The 27,272-nt window shown below is 38.0% G+C and overlaps 1 protein-coding gene across 4 annotated transcripts in view; it reads left to right on the forward strand.

The window, feature by feature from the left end:
• The window catches only part of FGF14 (fibroblast growth factor 14), a 397,509-nt gene extending 370,237 nt beyond the window's left edge, over window positions 1-27,272 (forward strand). For all 4 annotated transcript variants that reach the window (XM_030473576.1, XM_030473602.1, XM_030473585.1 and 1 more), the window contains 2 exons: window positions 19,030-19,228; window positions 21,766-27,272. In XM_030473576.1, the coding sequence (XP_030329436.1) occupies window positions 19,030-19,228; window positions 21,766-21,902 (336 nt within the window). In that variant the 3' untranslated portion in view covers window positions 21,903-27,272. The remainder of the gene's footprint in view (window positions 1-19,029; window positions 19,229-21,765) is intronic.

A 27,272-nucleotide genomic window follows, 5' to 3' on the forward strand; every position in this document is an offset into this window, starting at 1 on the left:
GAGCAAAAGCTTTGCAGCTGTAATATGTTTTTGATGTCTTTGTTGCCAAAAGCTTCTAGACAGCTGGATAGTGACTCATCAGAAAGCCTCTTGGAGCAATTCCACAGCCCTGCAAACCTCTAGATTTGGGCTTTTTTTTTTTCCATAAAAAATGCCATCAGCTATTCAATTCCACGCTGGTTGGCCCAGCAGCATGGATTAGCATGGGGAAAAGTCAAACAATGCAAGTTTTTTATTTTGTCACCGCTCTTGAGAATATAGGGCAGCTCACAAAATGTGTCAGTGTGCAACACTTTGCTCCAGGAGTTCCACGAAAGTATTGCTCAGCACACAGCCACACAGGCTGGGTAGTGCAGTGCTTCATTTGCAACTCTTAGGGTCTGAGCAATAATTTTCACTTCAGTTATTTACCCTCGTCTGCCAGGAGTGAGAGCCGAATGATCCTTAGTGCGCTGAACCAGGCAGAGGATTGTTATTCTTGCAGAATGCACTGTGAAACTGTCCAAACACCCCAGAAAGAGACCAATTTTATGTCTTCCTGGAGTTAGCAGCATATTATCCACTTGCATTCAGTATAGGTTAGAGTAGAAGTGCTCAGAAATTTGCAGGACAAAAACCTCACTGCGTTGCTTATGTACTTTGGCTAAGAGTGGCTGCGTTTCTGCAATAGCCTGCTGTTCTTTTATTTCCTTAACTGTAAATTGTATGCATCTGCACACTGGTTTGCTTCTGATCTGAGAATTTTCTCCTTATGTGCTCCACAAAAAGATGCTCATTTGCTCCCTTCCACACTTTCAGAAAAACAAGTTTAGCACCTTGTCCTGGTTTTTGGTGTTTTTTTGGTAGCTAAATCTGCTCTCAAGTGTTGTGGGGTGATTGTCTCCAAAATGCTCATTTTTCTGCACTGAAAAATTATTACAAAGGTTGGCAATAGTCCTGGTCTCTGATTGTAAATCATTATAAAGCTTATTTCTCTATGTACTGGACGTACACTGCAAAACCTTTGACAGGCTTCCTATCCCAGGTTCAGTATTTAGGGTTTTGGCTGTGGAAGATGTCAGGAAGGATCCTGCACCTTTCTGTCCTGCTGTTTCCATTTATTTGCTGCTGCCTGGACATTGTCCAGACAGATGGATAGACAAGTCAGTGTTTTCCCATCCATTTTATTGTTGAGTATTGCTATAGGTAAAACCCTGCTATTTAATAATAAGGACATTTTTCTGACAGCCAGAGAAATCTGCAATATAGCTCAGGCTATGTTTCTAGTGCTGACTAAAAGTGGGCAAAAGCTAATCCTAAGGCCAATCAGACTTTCATGTGGCTGATGAAACCAGGGCCCACGAGACACAGGCATTTTCAGAGGCTGCATGTCTCTCCCTAGCCCTGGGCGCAGCTGATGCCCTCACCCAGACCTGGAGAAGTGCAGAACATTAAGTGACATTGAGGAATTTGATGAGCACAGGTAGGGAACTGGTGCAAGTGCTTAAAAGAAGCAAGAGTGGTGCAGGTAAAAAGAGTAAATAAGTGAAGGTGAGCACAGAGAGCTTTTTCTGAGTGGGTATTTTGGAAGATGCAATATGCCTTTGCTTTTACTTGTCACAGGGTTGTTAATCTCAGGATCTGCTTTAGCTAGTGTTCCAGTAGGAAGATGGGAATAGCAGCATTGGTTGGTTCTGCAAAGCATCTAATAACCTATAGCACAAAAACCTGCCTCAGTGTTATGTATTTCTGATTGAAATACATTAGAATAGTACTGATATATTTAAGTGTAATCTCGGTAGAATTTAAAGGAAAGCTTAATTTAAGCTGCTATTAAATTTTGCTAAACAGAATTACCAAAAATGCATTCAACCTCAGCCATATGTTGTTTTAAAAGTGATAAGTGATTAAAAGTGGAACAGTAGGTTAATTCTGTCTCTATTTCTTATGGTACTATAAATAGTATAATAGGAATTTTAAGGCTGTTATACTGCAAAAGTTTATCACAAATCAAAACTTAGTGTCTTGGTTTTACACAAATTTCTGCTATAGGATTAAATAGGGTATTAGGATTTATGGTCCTTTGTAGTGCTCTTTCTTGGTGCTAACTGCATTGATCTTCTGTTAAGAAAGAAGTTCTGCAATGGCAGAAATGCAGTTCTTTGTTGGGTCCTTGATCCATATTTGCACTGTCGAACTGTGGTGGTTTCAGCTTAGTTCATGAAACTGCTCTGCCACAAGACTTATACTGGTTCTTCCCTCGCAGGGAATTAATGTGGGATCCTTCAACCATCTGCTCAGCCTGGCTGAAGAGTGACCCTATAGATGAGGAGTTTGGGTCAATAAAGATCAATGACCCTTAGATCAACTTGTAGTATGAGGAAAACAGAAACACAGATAAAACACAAATTTAATGGAACAATAAGAAGGGACTTTTAAAAATGTAAACCAATCCAAGACCTTTTTTAAACTTTATTATTTATGTTCTGGCTTTAGAACAGCTGCTGTAATCTTATTTTTATTTTTTAATGGCACAGCTGACCTAGTTCCTTTCACTGTCACTCACATCATGTGCAACTAACTTACTCATGCAGAGTAGTATTTTATGAAAGCAGTTATCACTTTGGAATAAGTAACTCAGCTATGAAAGCATAGGCTAGAAATGTATCCCACTCCAGGCATTTTGCCTTAGATTAGATTTCAAATGTTATAAATTTATATGTTTTGACAGTTTTCAACAGTGTCTTTATCAGTGACAAGTATAGATGGGGTCATCTCTGTATTGCTTACAGGAGCCTGCATGAATAATACCTGGAATACTTCACAGAGTACCTATCTTCAAATGATGATATTATTAATTACAGTTATTTATATATTTTAGTTTAAATATAGGAATGCCCTCCTAGTGTCAGGTATACTAACTAAGGTTATGAATATTTATAAACATTTGCAGGCTGGGGCTTTGTTATCCAAGGTGGTGGAGAGTTTTTAAGACTCTTGTTTTATTTCATGTAAAATAAATATAACAAGCACTCTCCTTGGTGCTGTATGTAGGGTCTTTCTTTTCTCCATGAAGAACAGTTCTTCTGTAGGTAATGTATCTGCAGCTTCTGAGCCTTAGAAAGAACTCGAGTGCCCAGCAATAGGGATTCAATTCAGATGAGATTATCCATACCAGTAATTGAATGTTCCTGATTTTCATTTTAATAAAATAAATTATAGCTCATAATATTTTATGTTTCATTAAGTAATTTCATAAATGAGAGTCATGAATATTATATTTAGACAAATAAAACATTGATGACTATAAATTATTTAAGGGTACTTTCACTCAGCTTTGAAATATGCTCTGTCTATTTTCCATTCTGCTCATTGGCCCTGAGGATTGATTCCTGGTAGAGGTTTCAGCAAGTCAAAAAATGTTCATGCCGTTAAAATAGAGAAGATTATGCTAATATTGTAAGTTCTGCACAGTGTTTAGCATTTCATTTAAAAGCACGTAAACCAAAATATTAATAAAGAATAAGATTCCCTTTCTTGTCCATTTACTATTTCCATTTTCCTTTTGAAGCAGTGAATTGAAAGAAAAATACGTTTCATGAAAGACAAGTGGTAATTTGTTTACTTTTAACTGGCAATACCTACAAAAGGCCTTTACCCTGAGATGTTAACAAGGAGTGAGATATGAGCAAAAAGACTCCCCATAAGTTAAAAAGATGTAAAAATTCAACTGCTTGAGGACACGATTTTAGAAGCGAGATCTAATGAAATAAAAATAAAGAAGTGGCAGAGATAATGAAATCTTGGTGTCCGCTGCATTTCAGTGAAGGGAGAGAGGAGTCTATTTTACTATTCATAAATTGATCCGTGACCCAGCCAGGAGCAGCTTCTTTTGCCTACTCACCCTGGCTGCTGGGCTGGGCTGGAAGAATATGAAAGCAAACAGTGTTGAACGTCTATTGTGGCTTGATGGTTTGTCTGGGAGGCTCAGGTCACAGCTTACCGCTGCCATGCACTGTGGCAACTTCCGAGCGCACCACAAAATCCAGGGTCTGCCTGTGCATCCCCCAAGAGCTCACTTCAGAGCTCTGAAAAAGTAGTTTATACAGAATTCTGTCTACTTTTACAGTCACAAGCTGCGAAATGTCTGTGGCTACTCAGTTGCCCTATGGAAATACCATTTCACTTCCCAGATCTGTGTAGGTGTCCTGCACGGGTCTGAATGTCCACAGCATGGTAGAGGGCTGGCAAAGCAGGGAGATTTATATTATCTGGTTGCCTTTCCTCCCTGGGGTCAGTGTCTCTGCTAGCATCACCCAGAGCATGCGGGGAGAGGAATTTTTAAAAAGGGAGGAGCGGCAGAAAGATTCAGCAGTTAAAGCATTCCCCTCCTGCCAAAGAAATGAGACAGAGCCACAGTGTGTCCAGGCTTGAGAAGTGGGATGCCCTCAGGCCTACCTGTCCTACATGTTTAGCTGATTCCAGGTACATTTTAGTAAGGAAAAACGCCATTCTGTAGTGGTTAAATTTACAAGAAGCTTTGCAAACAAACCCTAGCACTTCACTGGGTGTATGAGAGAGAGGTTTCTCTTAACATTTTTTGACCTGTGTGTTTTACCTACAGTGTCTCAGCCCATATGAACTTCCTTCCAATTCATATGATTGAGCCCCTTGATCTGTACTACTTTTTCTCTGAATTCCTGTAGTCTCATCGCACAACCCATGTCCATTCCCCCTACTTGTCCAGGTCTTCCCCGGCTAAGCTTGGGCCATTTTCTCTTTTCTATTTCTCTATTTGTTCTCCTGCTTGCAAATTTTGTCCTTCAAACTCTTTTAGTGGATTCTCTTTTTCTTAAGCACTTACACTGCTGAAACACCAGCAGAAAATCTTTTCACCTCCAGAGTGAATAGGTTTGAGGGTTGATTTGCAACCCCAACACTGCATTGCATTTGATCTGCATGTGTAGTTAGATGTGGGCTGGTTTTAAGTTAAATAGCAAAAGGAAAAAGAAAGAGAAAAGGAAAACGAAAAGCAAACATAAAAGAAAAAGAAAACATTTTGTGTTTGTTTTTTTGTGAAATACCAGTTTTGTTATTGATGTAAATCACAGAGTGTGTAAACAGCATGTTCTTGTGACTGCTGGGGACTGAGCACCTCAGCAGAAACTGTGAACGCAATTCATGGTGGCTACCTGTTTGCTAATTATTGATCTCATGCAAGGAGATGAGAATTATTCTCTGAAATTAGTGACTGCTGTAGGCAAGTATATCCGATGCCTCCGATTCTGTATGTGCTGCAGTATTGTTTTACTTGCTGCTTTTTTCTATGGGAGAGTTCAGTTCACAGGCTGATGGTTTTCCAGAAGCAGCAGAAGTTACACCTCTGCTTGCACACAGGCAGAGGAAGCTCCCAGCAGCAGCCCTCATCTTTTGACTGCAGACAGACCATCATATCAGTGCATAAGCTGAGGAAGAGGGTTTCTTCTTTTTCTGACCACTCTCATTTGGAACTTCACGGGCTGTTACTGGCAGCCAAACTACCTGCTCCGCACCCTAAGATTTCCCAGGTATCTTGGTGTTTCCCACTGGCACCTCTGGATGCTTGGTAGAATACTGAATCTGTAAGGTGATGTATCTGGAAAGGGTCTTCAATGCCAAAGAGATGCTACATTGTCAGGAATGTACAAACAAACTGTACCACAAAACAACCTCAATTTAAATGTGGAATTAAGAAGAAATGTTTATTTTTTACTTAAGAGCATGTGTGATTGTTTTCAAAAAACCCAACACAATTGTTGCTGTCATATTGTTTTAAGCACTAGTAGGGCTGATAGGTGATCGTTAATTAGTTAACAAGGACATATAAGAATTGACTTATTTTCCAGCTGCTTGAGACCTTCTGTGTACAAGGAATTAACCCCAGATTAGCCAAATGATGTAGCTGTACTAAAATATTGTAACTATGTAGTAGAAAGTTACTCACATTTCCAAAATATCTAGATGCTTTGGCTTTGTTTCTTTGCTTTTAGTTAGGCCAAAAGTACAGTTAAAAAGACCTGATAGGCAAAATGAAGAGAGGGGGTGTCACCTGCTCTAAGTTTTATACTCTCAATTACATGTTCTCATGTTCTGTTGGTTTCTCCTATAATTCCTCTGCAATCTCAATTTTGATGCCTGAAACACAGGAGCTCCAACCCTCTATGAGCAGACTTCTCTCCTAACTGTTATTTTCCCATATCTCTGTACTCAACCCATTATAGAAATCTGACATTTGGAGAGAATAATAGGTAATAGTCCCTAAACTCAGTGCCTTTTTTTTTTTTTTTTTTTTTTTTTTGTGGTTATCTAAAGTCTTTTTGTAAAGGAATGGAAGTCGGCATGAACAAAGTCCTGAGGAAATGCCACTGATGATAGGTTAAAACTCACAGCTAAAGATATCTTTTTTTCTTTCTTTTTTAAAAAGAAAAAAAAAAAAAGAAAGAGGAGAAAGAAAACAAAACATACCACAGAAAATAGTTTGGAAAATCTTCCATTTATTGCAGTCAAAGCTCCTTTTCTTTGCCCACTCTTTCATTTGTCTGCCACAAATCATTATTTTTAGCATTTTAAAATGTGTCTGTGTTCTGTCCTTACCTTGGCCCTTGGAGATCATGGACACAGCAATGTGTTTATCATTACACTCTATTCAACTGCAGAAACAGCCACTCTTGCAGGCTTGCCCCTAGTTGTAATGGAAGTGCCAGTGCAGCAGAGGGCATGGTTAGAGATCATAGAACCATAAGGCCACAGAATGGTTAGGGCTGGAAGGGACCTTAAAGATCATCTAGTTCCGACCCCCCTGTCATGGGCAGGGACACCTTCCACTAGACCAGGTTGCTCAAAGCCCCATCCAGCCTGGACTTGAACACTGCCAGGGATGGGGCAGCCACAACTTCTCTGTGCAACCACCCTCACAGGAAAGAATGAGGAGGACATTGTGGCCACAAGAAATAATGCCTCGGCAGAGGCACTGTCTTGAGCATGTGCTCACCACCATGGCTAAGGAGAAAACCGGAGTTTTAATATAGGAAACAACCCCAAAGCTCTTCAGGTAAATTGTAAGCAGTGAAAAAGAAAGATGTAAGCGGGAAGTTATGTGAGTTATCAAGAATCTGCTGGGGTCTACAGAGCCAGGGACTGAGTAATAAATTAGTGCTCATAACCCACAGGAAAGCAATTGCTCTCTGAGATGGCAACTGAGATCAAGGTAACTTCAGAGGTATCACCAGGCAACAGCTGGGTCTAACCAAGTCCCTGGCTGAAGTTCAGCCAGTTTCCAGCCTTTCTGAATTATTAACCTTGTAGTTCAGCATTTGTGTGTAGCACAGCTAGATGCATACTTGGGAAAGAAAGATACGAAGAACTGTCCTCAGCTTTGGTGAACCAGTGAACAATTGTGTTCCCAAAACACTTGGATATCAAAATAGCTGATATTTTCACCTCCATGCTTTTTGCTTTAGAAATCAATAGCCTGTAAGACCTTAAAACAGCCTTTTCTTTGCATTCAGTAGTCCGCTTCTGCTTCCTACAGGTGGCGTAGTAGGGAACACCTTGATCTGTGTATTGATTGTGTTGCCTTTGCCAGTCAAAGGTGTGTTACAGATTAACTTACTCTTTCAAGTAGGCTATAGTTTTGACCCTGATCCTACGTCTCCAGTTGTTTTTATACACAGTTCAATAGTAATATATGTTTTCTAGATTGGTTTGTCTTTGCAAACAGCCATGCAAGTGTATAGATAATATATTTTTAATGCCATGTTGGCAAAAGAAGATCTTACATTTCTCAGGAACATGGATGGTGTAAATTCACTTGCAAGCAGCAGTAAACACAACCATAATCTTGAGTAAAACCTCATTGTTTTCTTGGAAATGTATTCACCAGAGCTGAGCCTCTTTGCAAAAACTGTTGTGTGTGTGTGGAGTAATAATAATGCGTTCTGCTGAAAAGCAGTAGGATACAGAGGAGTTAGTCCTCCCATTAAAGGACTGTAGATGCCAAAAAAAAGTGATTTTTCTTTTTTTTTTTTTCCTTTTGCAGTCTGCATTCCTCAGGTCCAGGGTTAAAAGTTGGATATTTGTAAATCTCATTATTCATCACAATCATTCATGAAGAGATTGAAGCTGCTCGAGGATCAATATGTTGTTATCCATGCAATATTAAGCTTTGACTTTCCACAGGACAGCTATAGGAATATGCTGTAATAGACAATGAGTTAGGTAGCGGCTTGAGAGCAACGGGCTAACTGATTTTATGGGAAATTGTCAGATTATGAACGCCTTGAGCAAGCAGTGGCATTGATTATCACTCAGTTGCCACCAGCTATGGATAAAAATCTTGGTTTTTTTAATGTTGTTATGAACTCTATTTGGTAAAACTATTTCTGAACTTTTTTTTTTCAGTTCTGCCGTGCATATTGTGACACTGAGGCAAATAAAAATTCCTAATCTGTAGATTTTTATACCTTTATGGCTTTTGTCAGACATCTGTGTATTCACATTGTTCATAATCATATTGTTTATAAGCTTGTTGCTAAAAGAGGAACTTTGAACATCAGGATGCATCTATAATCACGCTGCTGTTACCCATCCATAACAAAAACAAGCATCACTGCTGAGTCTGTGTTAGGAGTTGCATGTAATCATCTCCTATTTAATGAGACACATTAAGTTTCTGCTTTTTTTAACATATAATGATATATGCAGAGTATCTGACTTGTTTCCTTTCACCACTTCTGACTAGTTAACAGTGTAATGCCATTCCAAAAATACCTTTTAGTGGCTGTTATTTTATTTCCCAATAATTGTTTAGTTAAAACAGGAGACAGAATGGATTTTCTTTTTTCTTTGGTATCGATTCACTATACAGCTTTTGAATGTTTGGGTGTGAATCTCTGTTCTTTAAGATTCTTCTGCTAATGAATACTTGAAGTAAAAGTTCTGTAGATGCTGTGGAAACTAAATAATAACAGGAAAATATTTTTTGATATCTGGATGAACTGAAATATATTAAGTGAAAAGAGGGTTTTTTTAAGTGAAAACTACAGTTTCCATGATATATATGTGTGTGTATATATACACACTAGATATATGTAAAAAAATATTTCCTGCACATGCATTGCAAAACACTGGCAAGAAATTTAGGATTTTTGTTCATATTTATTAATTTCAGAACAGGCAACTTTGGGTGTCCCATCACATGGCTTTTTATGTTTAAGTGAAACTGTGCTGTAGACATCCACTTCTGGGAAAGAATGAAAATGCACAGTAAGAAACAATACGCAGTTTTTAAGAGCCTGACAGCATTCAGGTTTTGGCTGTCTTTCAGATTTGACATCCACCATTTTCTACCTCTCATTGGAAAAGGAGAGAAGGAAGGTGAACAGAGAATAGATTTAGAGCCCTTTATCTTCATATGTGAAAGCTGCATTGGAAGGAAATGGGGAAAAGACCTGTTGAATCTTACAGCTGTGCTTCTGCAGCGGAAAGACAAGTCTGAGCAAGAAGATGCACAGCAAAAGAAGCAAAGAATTGCTGATTTTCTCCTAAAATACTATTAGCTGTATAACAAGAGTTAAGTAACAAACATCTGAAAGTGGTCTCTGTTCCCTTTGTTTCCCAGCCTTCAGTGGTCAACTGCAGCTTAGTTGAGTCATGAAACTAAGAGAAGACCTATCTAATGCATTTTCTCAGAGAAGCGATTACATTCATTACAGCATGGTTTTGCCTTGCACTAGTTTCCTCAGACTGAGGTTCCTCTGGGCTTGCCTTTCATGTTCTTATGAACACCCAGCGTAAAACAGCAAAATGATGACAAAGAGACATTAGCAAGAAGTTCATATAATTCATAGAATCATAGAGTGGTTTGGGTTGAAAGGGACCTTAAAGATCATTTAGTTCCAACCCCTCTACCACAGATGTCCTACCACAGACAGGGACATCTTCCACTGGGCCAGGTTGCTCAAAGCCTCATCCAACCTGGTCGTGACCTACCCTAATTGACTTTTATTCATTCCAGCCCTTGTCTTTCATAATAGTAGATTATTTAGGCACTGTAATTCATGCACTTACAGGTCATAAAAAAAGACTGCAAGCAGAAAAACAAGCTCACAACTGTAAAGAAAAAAGAAATAAAAAAGAGTACACTAAAGTAGGCCACTTCTTATAACTTGAGTGTTCTTGCAACTTTTTTCTAGCTTCCCAGCTTGTAAATGACACCCATTTAAAACTTTCATAAATTCACACATCTTTTGGAAGGAACATGCAGAACTGAAAAAGCCTAAAGTATACCTTGCAAAATACCTCTGAATTTTCATCTATTTATCTCTTCTTTTGTATTTGCAGCTAGTTATGGACATGTCATGCTATCAGAGTCAGGGAGGTCTGCAAATACTATGTAACAACACCATATGTGAAAATATACCATCCCATGTATGAAATGTGTATGAAAACATATATATGAAAATATCCCATCTGACATTGCCCAATAATAGCTAATTAATGCTAATATACCAGTCATGCGGTGGCAAAAACTGGAATCAGTTTTCTGTATCCAGCATTTCAGTGTATTACAGAGGAGCAGAACTTTCATTAATAGTAAATGGTAAGAAAAAAAATCATTCTCCTTGGTTCTTTTTCTGTACTTGGCCATTTCCATAACTATTTTGCTTCTTTTCTTGATAGTTTATTTTACTTGAGGCATTGGGATTGCAGAAGGTTGTCTACAGTAATGTCTCTAAGTGTTTGGATAAAACTGTGTAAAAAAATTCCGCTGTCATTTGGAAAGGTTCGGTCTATATCTGAGATTATTCTGTACTACTCCTGCATTATTCATCTAGAGACAGAACCCTGGATTGATGGGTGACTGGATGAGAATTTCTTTCCCAGCTCATCATGGTTTGTTTCAACAGTTATGTTGTTAAATCCTTCCTTTCAGTCTCTTAATTTAGTACTGTCCCATCTTTCCCTTGGCACTGACCTTTTCTAGCTGAGAACCTGGTGCTGTCTACAAGCTGATGAATTATGGCTGTTCTGAGTGGAAGTGACTGGGAGAGATAGGCTGGTTTATTCATGTTCTTCTCTGAAGTGTCCCATAATAGTAGCGAAAGAAAATATTCCCTACAACAAATGCAATTTCTCTAAGCCATTCCTTGGGGTTTGTGCCTTTCTTATTGCTACTGGATTTCTTTAATCACAAATGCTGTACAGGAGATAAAAGATGCCTTTCTGTGTTGATACATCAAGGAGTTATAGTTGCTGTTTAAGCTGAAGCCTTAGAGCAGATTTTTACTGCAAATTTAAACCTTAAGGGAAGCTACGTGCTGAGGATTAGGTGGGGAGGAGATTGTGCTTTTGGAGAAAGAATATCTCATTTCACTGGTACAGTGATTCTGTACCAGTGAATTCTGATTTCCTTTAAAGCCAAGAATGTACTCAAGCCAAAATAATACACATTTCTGTGAAAGTTCAGAATGGGACTGAGGCAGAAAAATAACTTCACCATCCTTTATATGTCTGTGGGGATGAAGGAGGGTATTATACTTGACCATATCCTATAATTGTGATGGCTGTCAGTGGGCTACAGCACATTCTAAACCCACAGTTACAAATTTGGCTTATCACTATCATTTCTAAAATTCATTTTGCTTCTTTTGTTCAGGTAAGACAACACTTTTTTAGCAGTTCTTCTCTTGAACTTTTGTTGAAGTATTCTAGTTTTGGCCCATAAATACCATAAAGACAGTTTTAAAAATTAGTAACCTTTTCCAGGCTGCTTCCTCAAACCTTCTTTTGAATTTAAACAACCTTGATTCACTCACTTCTAATGTGAGGGTCATGATTCAGATCTGCATAACAGGCTTTGTTTCAAAAACATTAGTTCACTTTTGGAATTGGACTGTACAACCTTAAATAACATATATCAGAAATGCTTATATCAAGGAAATTTTGTTCTACTTCAGCCATGTCCCACTGAGTTGATGACTATGTGTTCTTCCTTCTATAAAAAAATACTACTGCCTTTAATAAAGTGTAGTTTAATATGACCATAGCTGCTAGTTGTAAGCAACGCAACCTTTCTGTTATGAAACAAGGAAGTTTTTGTAATCCAAGCTGGTTTATGTTCTGTTTCAATCTGGACAGAAAATGAAGCCAAGTTCAGGCTACAAGCAATACAAATCTTAAACACACAGAAATATTTCAAAGCTATTTTTGTTAGTTTGTCTATGTATACTATGTGGCTTTTATTCATTACCTTATTTTAGGTGCTTATAAATGTACATGAATAAAAGAATTGCCTCATTGTTAATATTACTAGTCATATCCCTGCTAATTAGAATCCCAGTTAAGTAAGTGCTGATATTTGCAGTAGCCTAAATTTACATTTACATTTGCCTAAATTTAGTCAAAAGTTGTGTTTTGTTTCTTTACAAGCACTGATATTCACATTTTCAGGTCTTTTAAAAAGTAAAAGATTACAGACAGCAATTGGAGCTAAAAGCTTTGCTTTTACATGCTGACATCCTTATTGCACTTTCAGTGATTCTTTAACCAGTGAGAATCATCCCTGGTTTTTACCTGCATGATATCAAGTACTATTTTTATTTTATTTTTTTAAAGAAGTCCACGAGTTAGGAATCTTCCAGAGAACAGAAATAACACTAGCTCTGAAGAGCCAATAATGGTTTTCCTGACTGTTGTAGTCTATTTAGGAAATTTTCTATCAGAAGACTGTGGAAAGTATGTGAATGGACTTCTAAGCATTTGCTGCTTTCATGGGCGTTTGTAGGATTGTCAAGTTCAGCTATTACTGCTCTTTATTTTGAAGCCTTTTTAGTAAAGTCGCTGCTCAGGTTTGCAGCGGCAGCTAAAGCCTCATGTTCCTTGGTATCTTGCTTGGCCGGTTTGCACATAGAAAATTCTGCCAACTTTGCTTGTTCTTGGTTCTATGTTTAAAAAGTGTGTTTATATTAGGGGGCTTTTAGGCCCAGATCAGCTAAATGTCTGCTGAATATAGAGGGAACATAATATCAATTTCTCCTTAATCCATAAAATACCTAACCATGTATTGCTGAGTTTTGTGCTGTTTGAAGAGGAACTCTTGAACAAGATCATTTTAAACTAAAGCCTTTTGGCAGCTTAAGGGTTGGAAATATCCAGTGCTATGGGTGGGAAATCTTGAGTAATTTTTTTAATTGCTTATACCAGCATTTGTCAAACAGGCGTACTGTAAGAAGATAGTCTAACTCACCTAATTCAGTGTGCAGCAAGTCAGAGGAATATCAGTTTAGGTACTTTCCAGTTCTCATGTGCAGCCTCCAGATCTTACAGAACTTGCTGCATGAGTGTGTCCCTGATACAACCTTTTGCCCTTCTACAGCACTGCAGTTGTTTTCTGGGATCTCATCATTTCACACCTCGATGACTCCAGCATCCTCCCCTCCTGCACTGAGAAAAACAGTGCTAGCCCTGCAATCTCCATTCAGAAATCTGCCACAAAGTTAACTTCCCAGCTTCATTATTTTAACTGTATTTGTCTCCTTTTCTGAGTGCCTTCTCCTCATTAAACAGACTGCTTCTTTTCAGTTTTAAGGCCCTTCTTCATGAGTCATTTTCAACCTTTCTATCCACTATTAAAATGTCACTTCCTTCTTTTGATTCCTGCGTTGCTAGCTTCTAACCCCCAAAATACTTTTGTACTGACTCAGTGCTGCTTTTCTCACTCTGCAGAAGTTTCCCATAAGCCTCCACAGAGCTAGTGCTGTCCTTTCTCCCATATGTCCTTAAAAATCCTTTGTCATCATTCCTACAAAATGGTTCAATAACCAGCTACTAGCATTCTGATACCATTGCTTGGATGTTTTGTTGTTTTGGGGTTGGTTTTTTTTTTTGCCCCGTATCAATTGCTATTTGGATCAAAATGTGTTCGCATCAGGCAGACTCCACTTGATCTGTACTTTCAAAGCACTGAGATCCTGTTCCATGACCTGAACTTCGAAGTGCAAATAGTAAACAGTATGAAGTGTTTTCTCCAGTGCTTGACTAGAATGGCTGTTCCTTGCCTGGCAGTCTCTTTGAGTTTGTCTTGCAATTGTGTTTTCTCCTTGGCACCAAGGAGAAGCTGTAGCTAGTTCAGCCTGCAGCTGCGCTTTTGCTGTCTGGTGTGATGAGTGAGACCCACTGTGCCCATCTCCAGGGGAATCCTCCTTATTTGCTGCTGGCTACAGTTCAAGAGGCTGACTGCTAGCTATATCAGTTCTGTGAGCTGTAAGTAGAATGATACCCTCCTTTCCTATATTTCAGAATAAAACAGAAATCTAAAGAGGCTTGAAAGTCCAGGAGTAGAAGGCAGGAAACTTTTGTGGAAGCCCTTGTCCTTGGAACTACCGGGTTTGATGACCGTGATAGAGCTGGGGTCTTACATTTTTCCTCATGGTGTGCAGTGGAAATTTACTTTTTGTTCAGCTTCGACAGTTAATTATTGATTGACTTACTAAACAGAGGTATAGTTTAAAATTACAGGGTTTCATGTAGTTTTAAACAATATATATTTAAATTTTAAACAATGGGTAGCAGTGTTGTCATGCTAGTTTCTACTTCTCACATGTGGTCCGCAGCATAGGTGTCTTGTCCATAGCTGCATAATTCTTTCTTTCTGAGAGCTGTTGTAGAAAAACTCCATGCTTTGTGGGGATTGTTTTAAGTGAAGGACCGTGGCTACAAATGGATACGTGCACTTCGTTAAAGCTGGCAAAATTGGACAGGCTAAATTGTGAAAGCCCAGCAATTGGAAGTTACACTGATAACTCATTCAAATATCTCAGTTTACTCAATGACTTGTAGGACACTGAAGTTTGCTGTACTTGCATTTTAAACTATAGCTATTTGCTACAGTGCCGTATTATTGATTAGCATGGAGGTCTAGCTTCATCATGTCAGACTTCAGTCTCTGATTGACAGAAAGACATTACTTGACAGGGAATTCATGTCAGCTGTCATCTGAATTGCTTTCCAACAATCCTTGCATCTCCATGTTGACAGCACAGATAACCTGAGCTCCTTCATTCAGGCACTCCTATGTCTGTGATGTGGATAATGGCTTTTTTCTTTATTTCATTTGTGTTTTGTTCTTAAATGAAAGTAGATTCTGACACCACCATGTGACTCCACGATATAAAGCTCCACTATTATGATGTAATATGACAATGCTGAGTTTTGGCAGCACTGGTGGGGACTCCGAATCTAAGAACTCCCCAATGACGGAACTTTTTAATTCCAAGAGTTTGAACCCACAACCTGTGTGTTGTGATATTTATTAATGCTACAGCAACTGGAAGAATTAAAACATCTCCAAATAGGCCTCACATCAAGCAACAGCTTGATGGGAAGCTGGCAAAAATATTCAAGTAAAAATTCTTCTCAGCAAGGTACAATTTAATACATCCTTCACTTCTCTAGGACCCAGGATGCTATGTCAAATTGCAGCTGACAGCCAAAACCCACTCCTGGAGTTTTGGAATTGGCAGCTGGTATGTAGTTTATTTTTCAAATGTTGCTTTGACAGGAGAAAACCACCTTTTATATATGACTACATGTTAAATCTGGGCACTGACCTTGGAAGACAAGTTCTTGTTTGCAAATCATGTTCTAGTTTTGCAAATTATTCATTCACTTCCTAATACAGAATGTCCTGCACTAGGAAGTGAATGAAAACTTCAATCCCCAAAAAGTCATTCTTGCAGGAAAAATGATTCATATCAGCCAGATGCAGATTTGGATTCCTGCAGGTTGGATACAGATAGGCAGGTAGCCTAGGGGAGTGCCCTCACTATTGGAGTTTCTCTTATAAAATGCCATTGTACTGCCTTTCCCTCCAGTATTGGATTTGAATAAAGTCATCTGTGGATGAATTTTTTTAAAGTCAGTGCTGTTAGCACATTAGTCATTTTCTGAGAGCTCTTACTGGGTTGAGTCTTAAGTATACAGATCTAGATTTGTCCTAGTTGCATGCAGAAACAGCATCTTAGGTCTCCTGCTTTACTGGAGAAAATATAAGTCCTTACAGCTTTTCAGCCAGCTGAGATAGTGTCTGAGACAAGGATTTAGACATCACTCTCAACTTAGAAATATTTAGTTTCCACCTGAGCCCCAGGGAAGGTGCCCATTTCAGAAGTCCCCTTCTGTGTAATTCTTTCCTCCAAGGAACTGATCCTGCCATTCAGCATAGTCATTGTCAAGTGCTTAATTTTCACTCATGCGTACTCCCCACCTTGGTGGAACTATTAGCTTGCTTTAAAGTAACATATATTAAAGTGACTTTTGGGCTGAGAGTTTATCCCAGGCAGAATTGCATCCTAATATACTGGATGAATGCAAACCCTGTCTAAAGCTGTTGCGCTACCCAGACATGTGGAGTAAGATAGCTGCAGTACTTTTAGGCAGAATACAGTGTTCAGGGATGGCTCCTTCTTGTATGCCAAAAAAAATTAGCAGACTATTACTATGTTTTTCGTAACTAAGAAATAGGAACGATGCCGGTTTGTCCAGTCTATCAGTCTGCATCCAGGAGCAGCCAATTGTGTTGACATAAACCTTTTTTTTTTTCACTTGGTAAAGTAAATACCTAGGGTTTTTTGACTTGGTAAGTAAATTCCTACTGCTTCATCTGCTCTGCACTGTCAGAAACACTACTGTACGTGCCAAAGAATGAGACGAAAGAGCCAGGTTTCATTGATTCAGAGGAGGGATATGATTTGAAGGAATCTTGGTTCAGTACCAAATGGATATTGTTTGGGAAAACACACAATTAGTATTTACAAAGCCTGGTACAGAAGAGCATGGAATGACAAACAGCTTTTGTTTATAGCAAAAAAAGTGAGGATTGGCTAAGAAGTAGTGTTTATGGTAATTGAGCTTTACAAGGAAGTAAAACTTAGTGGGGAACACGGGGTAGCACTTGCAGTGAAGCAGGTAATAAGGAGAACTGTGTAGGCATTTCCTGATTAGCATCTGCTGTTTCAACAGTGGAGGAACATGACTCGCATGCAAATGCTTGTGCTAGGCTTTAACAGGCATTCCCTCTAGCTTGCCACCCTGCCTTCTGGTTTTATTTTGAGTCTCCTTGAGCCCTACTGTAATTTGAAATCAGTGGAGGAGAAAGGAGAATAACACAAACAACAGATGTCTTAAAGTCTTGGAACAGAGAGAGAAAAAGCCCTGTGGCAAAGGAGAAGGTGCGATTAAGGTATTTCCTGACATTAGTTTTTGGTGCCTCTCGTACAGACTGTATTTGCATTTCTGCATGTATACATATACACAGTTGTGCACATAGGTGGTAAAGAAGTGGGAGTGCAAAGATTGCACATCAGAGAATATTTTTTGCATCTTGTAAATGAGTGTGACCTATAGACATTTATGTATATATGAGTATGTACACACAAGTGTACACAGACAAAGCAACCTATTTTAGGTACACAAAGTATTTCCCAGCTGCTGCAGTTACTGCTTTTAGTCTGTTGTTGGATAAAATACACTAATTCTTTTTATTTGAGGTTATATTATGCTCCATAATTGAGAAGGCTAATACTAAGCCCAGTGTCCATCAAGACAGCTTTGCTTACATGTAGAAACTCAAGCCATGGCAATACAAATACAAATAGTACCAGATAACATTAAGAGAACTTGGTTGTGCACTGCGACACTTGGTGCAGATTCAGAAAACTACTTTATCTGTGCTTTCTGGTGAACTGTGTCTTTAAGGACTTTCATTTCCAGAAAGGAAATCTGTGACAGAAACAGATTCTGAGATTCTTACAATTCTTACAATATATAGGCAGCCGGAGATGGCATAGAGACCCTGAAAAGACATTACATGCTGAGTGTTAACTCAGTACTGCATGGGGCCGGGAGCAAAAAGAACTAGGGGGAAAAAAATTACTGTGAATGGAGAAGTGAAAATATATGACATTTCCAGATTTTTATTTCTTGGGAAAGATAACAGAAAGAAATATAAAAAAGAGGATTCAGGGCTGAGAATTTTGTGCTCTGAAGGCTTACTAAGCTACCTTCTACTTTTCCACATCTACCTCCCCCTTTTATGTCTTACATCTGCCACAGGTTTCAGCAGCTATGTCCAAAGACAGAAAACCACATTCACATAGAATCCTATTTTCTCATGATATTTTAAACGTGATTTTATTTGCTTATTAACTTGCTGGTTTTTTTCAAAGGATTTTGGTAAATCTGTCTCAATATATGTTCACGCTGTTTATTTTGTTAGTTACTTGTGTTATTAAAAATATATTTAAATTATTATATAGCTACTGGGCTACAGAAGTTTGTGCTTAGGCTAACCTTGGTAAAGGTTACTGTTCTGTTACTAAACATGACACCTGAAAAGCATTCCAGTTTTGGGATGAATGCTGAGGGTGTCAGTAGGAATTATTTTTCTTTGTACAGAAATTTGTACCTCAAAATAGTGTTCTCCTGTGATGTTTCAGGCCATGAGGACTCTAGGAAATTATATGTATTTTAATATGTTGGTAGCAGCATTTTTGAAGTATCAAATATTAGTTGTTATAAACCATAGAGGGAGTTTGTTGCATTTCGTATGTAAAAATGGAACAACTGATTTCTCAATAATGCTATTTTACCATAGACTGTAATCTGTACAATTGTACAAGTACAGTATACAAGCATACCTGTACAAGTATATCCTACCAGTAAAATAAGCACAGTAATAATTATGCCTGTTTTTTAAACAGTGTTTTTATGCCTGTGTTGCTCCCTTTCTACTTTGAAAATATACCATTCCTGTTGCACAGATGGGAAAACAGAGGCATCCATGTGAGGTGAAATAGCTTCACCTGAAGGTCTTCTAGAGGAAGACAGATCTCCTGATCTCAAAGCAGATCCTTATAATGTCATATATTAAACTTATGAAGAGGTGTTTTTAAGTTAACAAAACAGAAGTCGCGCATTAGAGATAACATTTAACATTTACTTTTCCTCCCACAGGAACTTTTTACACCAGAGTGCAAATTCAAGGAGTCTGTTTTCGAAAATTATTATGTAATCTACTCATCCATGCTCTACAGACAACAGGAGTCCGGGAGAGCCTGGTTCTTGGGGCTCAACAAGGAAGGGCAGGTTATGAAAGGAAACAGAGTGAAGAAAACAAAACCAGCAGCTCATTTTCTACCCAAGCCATTGGAAGGTAAGGCTCAGTCCATTGCTGGCAGATACTCTGATAAATCCTACAAGAAGAAGAGGGAATGGTTTCTGAAACACCCTTTGTGAATGTGCATGCCCTGCACAGGGGCCATTCCAAATGACAGTCCGCAGGATTCATGGAGCGATTTTGCGCTTCAGCATAGTGATGCTAGAAAGGGCATACGTAAAAACACTTTTTTCCAGGGATTAAGAGGTCATTTTGCAAGAAAAGAAACCTTCTGTGGAAGTGCATTATTCTCTTGGTAGGGACAGAAGCTGTTGTGAGTCTTGCAGTGAGAAAATAGTCCTTTCATTAGGCAGAATGAAATAATGGGTATTGTAGAATAATTGGGAGTTATAAAGGGAATGGTTGAAATGTCAGCATTTCAAAGTAAAAGCTTTCTAATACAAAACACAAAGGTCTCTTCATAAAATAAATCATACTGTATTACTTAGCCAGTTGATGTAATGCACATAACTTGTATTAGTTGGCCTTTAAACCAAGACAGAAGCGAATAAAAGTTATACTAACCTTACATACTAAAATGATGTCACACATTCTCTGAAAAATACATTCATTTATATCTTGGTACTTTTGGGTTATCCTATGTGTCTACAGGCCTTTATAAACATATGCTGCTTTTTGCTTCTTATCCTGATGGCACTCCAAATTTCATTGATATTACTTCTATACATAGGCTCAGAAAATTATCTCATTACTTAACATCTGAAAACATGTACCTGAGTAATGTTTTATAGTTAGCAGTCCTATTTCTTTTAACATTTTAACTTAATTGTTTTGATTAAAGGATCGGTTTGTTAAATGTTTTAGAGTTTCATCATAAGAAATGAGTCTGAATAATCCTGTGTTTTAACTTCCTATTTGAACTCAGGTTGATGCCTTCATGCTTTCCTCGTCTTGAGGTCTCAACAATATGGACACTTTCTATCTCCATCTCTTCATATTAAATTATAACAATGACATGGAGGGAAAGCCAGAGCATTTTTAAAAGCAACATCAACCTTCATATGGATTAGGAAAGAAGTAACTGTTTCCATTAATGTTTAGATGGTCATACTCTATCAAAATAGCTTAGACGACTTAGAAATAACTCGCTTTACATTGCCCATGAGAGTCATCAAATATGACAGCTCTTCTATATAATTCCTTACCTTATAGTTCCAGCTCATGTTATTTGACTTCATATTTTCATAGGTTACAATGTTATTTTGTCAAGCTCTTTAATTAAATCAGCAAAGTGTCCTAAACACAGTAATGGGTAGCCTCTGAAAACATAGAACATAACCAGCATTATGTACTCTAGAGAAGACATTTAATTTCAGCCATAGAAGGAGTTAGATTATGTCATCAGAAATATTAGAACAAGTGTTTGATTAATTAATGATGCTATGGGGCCCTTCATATTTATTATGAAACTTCACACCACTGAAGATCAAGGTCAGAACTTTGATGCTCCAGCCTCCTATTCTAATTAGCCAAGAGATGAAGGGATTGTGCTCTCTATGGCAGCACACAGCCAGTGCCGAAATCACACTGTGATGATTAATTCCTTTGACTGCTTTGACATCTCTTTTAATGTTGCTCTGATACAAATAAGTGCTGCTGAAGTTAGTTATATGTGGGAATATTACCTGATACAGTGACATGGAAAATGAAATTGAATTATCCAAATGCATTAATCATTAAGGCAGCATAATGCTGGAACTGTGTAATTGAAAACATGTATTTTCCTCAAAGGATTTGAAGAGATTAGATAGGGACTGACACCCAGGGGCAAACTTGTAATTCCTCTAAGAATTCAGTTAACAGTTTAATTTAGAAATTTCTGCACTTTTGTATTCAGTGGAGATCAGTGGCTACTGCCTACATTTTTGGAAAAGAGGAAGAAAAAAACCTCAGAAATCTCTTGTGTACTCTCTGCAATACTGTCCTGCACATTTCTTCAGTACACACCTGAAGAGATCATGATCAAGGTCCTTAGATTTGGGAGACAGATGTACAAATAACTTTGTAGAACTGGACCCAAGCTTAGTCTTGCATGTAGGACTAAAAAAGAACACTTTAGTCTAGACAACTGTATCATATGATCCATTTGTTAAACACCATCTGTCTTACCATATTTTACTTCTAAAAACTTGCAGAGTGTTTACTTAAGAGCTACATATATATATACACATGTATATACATATGTGCCTATATGTACATTTTTGTGTGTCTGCCTTATGCAAAGACAGTAGTTTTTCATTTCCAAGGCTTCTATAGTTTCTATTAAACAAGCAAGCATACAGTTTCCTACTACGTTTTTAAGTCAGATACAGAAGTGAGAAATATGGAGGGTCAAGCAAAGCTATCAGTCATGCAAACAAGTGTCTGTTGAAGTAGTTTCCCTCATGCTTGCGAGAGGAACATAGATTATATTGCAATATCAGTTGTTGTAGAAAATTGATCCTATTTGAGATGAGCACTTAAATGAGGTACATTCTTACAAATATCTCTCCTTTTCTCTTTTCTCCCCTCAGTTGCCATGTACCGAGAACCATCTTTGCATGATATTGGAGAAACAGTGCCAAAGGCTGGGGTAACTCCAAGTAAAAGCACAAGTGCATCTGCAATAATGAATGGCGGCAAACCAGTTAACAAGAGTAAGACGACATAGCCAGATCCTCACAGGTGTTGTGACTTACTGAGTCCCGAGTACAGTTGAGCCATTTATCCTTGCCAGACTTCCCCGCTGCAGTGTCTGTGGATCAGCTTGCGGCAAGTCACAGACTTGCTCGTTGCTGTTTCTGAACTGAGTTGTTGCAAGTGGATAAATCTCAACATGTAGCTCCACCCACAACAAGAAGACACCTGGATGAACCAGCTAAACTCAGACCATGGAATGCCCTACCAGATATTGGAATGCCTTTTTAATATCTTTTCTGTGACTGTGACACTTCATGTGAATGACATACTTCACAAGTACACTTGATACCTTGCCTGCTGACAATTGCCCATAATCCCTTTTTAAGTCCAGTTTCAGCAAAATCCATGTGTTTAAGTTCTATTTTGTAGCACACAAATAATCAAGTAATTTCTAGTTAGATGCTGTAAACCTGTGCTATTATGGATTTCTCTTCTTCCCTTTTTTATAAGGCTGCTCGCTCCACTGTCTGTGACCTTTTGCAGGGATTGTGTTTCTCTATAACTTAAGTGTTGCCGGTGGCTTAGTTTTGAAAGCAATCAGGGAATCAGGAAGCCTTCAAAAATCTATTATTCCAAATTATATCTATAAAGAATAGGATTGTTGTCTCTGGCTTACCATATTGATTAAATGTGAATACTCTTTAGAACAGATACTGTGCTTCTGAGGTTGGCATTATAGTGGAGGGAAGAGTGTCAAACACAACCAACAGGAAGTTTTCTGAAACAAGTGTTTGGCATCCCCCTTTAGTTTCTTTTTGTGTGTGTGTTTTATACATATCACAGGCTTACTGGTAATGGTAACATTTGCCTTGCCCAGCGAGCAAGACCCACTCATTTTTGGGAAAGTGGGTCCAAAGAATTTTGTAGGCCTTGTAGGCCTGAATTAAGGCTCATTTTTCATCTACTAAATCTTCATTGTTTGAAAAACAACCATCACCAATAAAACAAAAAAAAAGTAAATAAGTAAGACTAACCAGAATTGCGCTACCTAAATCCATTTCAAGTATAATCCTTTCCTGTTTTTAAGGAACTGAACTTAATGCCATTGTTATTTTTGGCTGAATCCCACTCCTACTTAGCAAAGCATGGGCAAGGATGTCATTGTGTTCTTTTTTGCAGCACCAATGCAAAGGGTAGTTACAAATTATAGTTTAATATTTCTGGTGTTTTAAAAAAAAAAAAAAACAACTTTTAAAACTGGACATATTACAAACCTTTCTTTTTAGCTAAGCATGCAAAGTCCGGTCCTATGTATCTCACTGATATCCCAGTACATACCTCCACCCAGCTTCCTACAGGATAATATGCCCACCAAATTGCTAGATTGAAGGTGCCTTGCCTTGATCTCTGTATACTGTACTTTCTCCTACATGAACCTAGAAGAAATCAAAAACATTATAAAATTGAAGCCTTGGATCATATTACCAGAAACAACACAAACCCTTTGAGTTTGCCGCTTGTGAACAATTAAACCAATGTTGAGGGGGGAAGGAGAAGATTTAGTGAATGCCAGAGAGATGCCACTAAAGTGTTACACACTTAGTCATGAGCTTTCAGAAGACTAAAAATATGGGTACTCTCTGTATGCTTAAGAAAGTATTTGTTTCTCAGAGAGGGCAACAAGGACCAAACTGTACCTCAGTCTGGAAAATTGTGTGGCAATGCTCTCTTGGCCTCTTGCTGTTACCTTGATATTTAAAGACAAAAAAAAAAATGGAAATCATGCGTTCATTTTTTTAGCACTGTATTTCTGGCAATTTGTTTTATCACATCTTTGTGCTGAAGTCCCTAGCAGAGACCACAGGTTATTTCAAACTCCCTCTCTGCTCAGCTGAACTGATTCAGTCTGAATGAACTCTTCATGCTAGTTTTCAAACGTGTTCTGTTTTTATAAGCAACATTTAGTGCACTCTTCTAGGAGGCTACTGTAAAGCTGCTATATTATAGATTTTTGGGTTTTTTTTTGTGTAGGCCAGACTTCCTTGTTTATATATGTAATATGAGAACAGCAAGCTAACAAACACTTGATGTCGGGTCTTTCTAGGGAGGGAATGAGTTAAGCATGAAACCCACTATCCATGTAGATAAAAATAAATACAAACCTACTCTAATACTGTGATAAAAATGCAAAGAAACTTTGACTTAGACTGTGCCCTTGCCTGCTAGCACTAAATATGTGTGCGTGGGGAAAACAACACTTTATTAAAAACTTTGGTGCACCCTTCTCATCCCACCTGGTCCAGTGGGATTTGTGCACCATCCCTGAGAAAACAAAACCAAACCAAAGCAACCTACACGGTGAGCTGGGAGCTTGCTCTGCATCTGGAGGACCAATGAGAGGCAGCAGTCTTGATGTCGTACTGTCTGCTAGGTCCCTGATGAGGCCCCAGGCTTTCCCACAATATTTTGAATAAGATAATACAGCTGAAGGCTACACTCTCCTCTCTTACCTGAATTCTGTAAGAGTTCACAAGGAGGGAATACATGCGTTAATGTCCCATCCAGCCATCTTTTTACTCTTCCAGTGTAAGAGCCTGGGGAGAGCAGGGCTGGAGACCTGGCTGAGCCATGCAAGGAGGTTCTGGTTCACAGCCTGATGCTACGTAAGAATTGTTTTCGACATTAAACTTCTGATCCTGAGTCATTATGATCTGCAAACCAGCTTGGGAGGATATAATTAAGGCAAGATTTAATTTTTGTAAGCAGTTAGTACATACTGGAAATACAGCATTTTTTTTTTTATTTTCCATTTTTTGTTTCTATGGGCTAAATCCATACGTGAGTTTAATCTACTGAATAGATGTCCTAAAAATATTTTTTCTACAGTCTGTTTAAACATGGCAAAGGGGTCTTTGTGCTTTGTTTCCTCCCTTTAATTTTGTCTCTTGTCTCATATGTTGCATGGGAAGAGGATGGCAAAGATGAACTGCATGTAGTAGGTTGTGTCTGTCAAAGATCTGTTGGTCAGTATTACTAAATTTACATACATATATGCAAAGAGTTTGTCTGCATTGTACAATTTGTGTTTATTCTTATTTGTTGTATACACAGATTCAAAATGATGAATAAAACATTTATATGAAGGCATACCAGAAAACAATAAAAAAGTTTATGTAAGAAGTAGAGTGTGCAAAACATCATTGCACTGGCCACAGGATGGTGAAACTTCATGTAAATAGGTTGGCAAACTCAGTTCTCCCCTTTTACCATGCCAAAGAAAATTATAGCTCCTTAATATAATACCTCTCTTGCTGTTCTCCAGGATGAGACTTCACCATTTTCTTCCCTCTAAAATTAATTTTGCTGTTAAGTGAAAGCTGTTTTCAACTGTCTGTTACTACTTAAGTACTGTATAGTAAACCTGATGGAATCAATTTGTATTTACAGACTGGGGTTTTTGTACTTACATGTCCAGCTGTCTGTGAATCTGCAGCGTTCCAGATCTTTTGCATGCTTGCTTTGTATTTTGTTCTTCTAGGTTTTATCTAATCTCTGAGAGACTGTTTGCACAGCAATCCAACCTCATCTTACCATTTCATATGTTAACACTGCACAGTCATTACCTATCTCTTTCTTTTTTTCTTTTCTTAATCTGTATTTCAGCTACAGTTCTATTTGGCAAAGTCAGTCACACCTGCACAGTTTTAAGACATCCAGTTTTAAGCAGATAGGAACTACTTCAACAAAGCACGGGTTTGTTGTACTTCAAAGATTTTATAAATACACAAGAATCCTTATGAGGTTGCTCACATGATAGGGCCTCTAGAAAGGTGTCTATAGCTTTTAAGTGCTTCTCAGTTCACATAACACCACTTTTGCTTAATTTACTGGGGGTTTAGCCACTCTCAAATAATTTTTTAATATACTGTCATTTTCAGAAACTTACTTTAACTTTTATAGAGTCAGGTTGGCTCTTAACACCCCCCACACGCACCTCCCCTCAGAATATAAACAATTCAGTTTGACAATGGCATATACCTGAAACAACACTAAGAACTCTGACTTCTTCTATATGTATATTGGGAATCTTTTTATCTTGGTTTAAAACCAGTGTAAGCAATGAGGTATGAAAGCAAGCAGTTTGGTCCATGCATTAAAAGTGCGTCTTGCTGATCCATCTGTTTATTGGTATAAAGAAGAAATTATTCAGCTCTATTCAAATGGGAATGCAAGTAAAATTAGACTAAGTAAGGAGATTATCCTTTTTTTAAAAGCCCCCTTAGATAAACTCATACCCTGTGCAACGCATTTTAAAATGTCTAAGAACAAGGGGGTTTTGTGATGACTGATGCAAATGCTATGACTTATTTTTAAAGGTATAATAAAATTTTTCTTGTATTACTTAGTCACAGAAATATTCAACTTAGCTTTCTTCATCCCAGTCTCATTTAGCTACAAAGTGAGATGTTATTCTGTGAAGAAGCAAGGACAGTGCATCAGAAGAAGATACATGATTAAATGTTCATCTCTGTGTTTCTAAAAGAGAGTATGGCCAGGGAAAAAAGGATCACAAGTAGGTCAATAATTTACAGAACAAAATTAATCCACAGCTGGTTTATAGGTGATATTATAGATATGTTATATACAATAAGCATAATCCTGCAAGTTGATTGTAGAAGCATTTGGCACACTTCTGGATTGTGCTCTTTCTCTCGTGAGAAGAAAGACAGACTATAGTATCTTTTGTTTATAAGGTTTATAAATCCAGCCAGTACAAAATCCATCCAATTTGGTTTTGCCACTTTTTGCCTTTTGCCACAGGCCTAGAAGCAGTTTTTTGCAGTCACTGGGTATGAAGAATCAAGCACTATGTTCCAATCCCTTATACCTCTTCCTGCATTTACAGTTTATGTATCTGGAATTCCCATCACAGGGAATGAGGTGCAAAATCATAATTTATTAATACAGCTATTATTTTCACATATGTGGAATAATAATCCTATTCCTTGTGATCTCATTTTTTTAGCAAGGAAATGAGCCGCAAAACAGATCTGCTGGGAGTTACATCACCAGTTACCTTAGCATGAAGAGTGGGGGGAACGTTCAAGCAACATTATAAGAAACAACAGAATAAAAATCAGAAAGGAATTTCTGCATACATTATATTTTTAGCAGTCTTAGTTAATACTTTTAGACTTATAGCGATAGCACCATTTTGTTTGCAAATTTACATTTTAACAAACCACTGACAGTAGCTGTCTTAGAATATTCTACTATTTTTCCCATATGTACCTTAACAAAGGAGTTGGATAACATTTTTTGAAATGCTGTGGCTATATAATCCATCCAGTAGCCAAAATGTTGGAGTTGATTGGGTTTAAAAAAAAAAAAAAAAAAAAAA

Source organism: Strigops habroptila, chromosome 2 (assembly GCF_004027225.2).
Source record: "Strigops habroptila isolate Jane chromosome 2, bStrHab1.2.pri, whole genome shotgun sequence".
NCBI lineage: Eukaryota > Metazoa > Chordata > Aves > Psittaciformes > Psittacidae > Strigops > Strigops habroptila.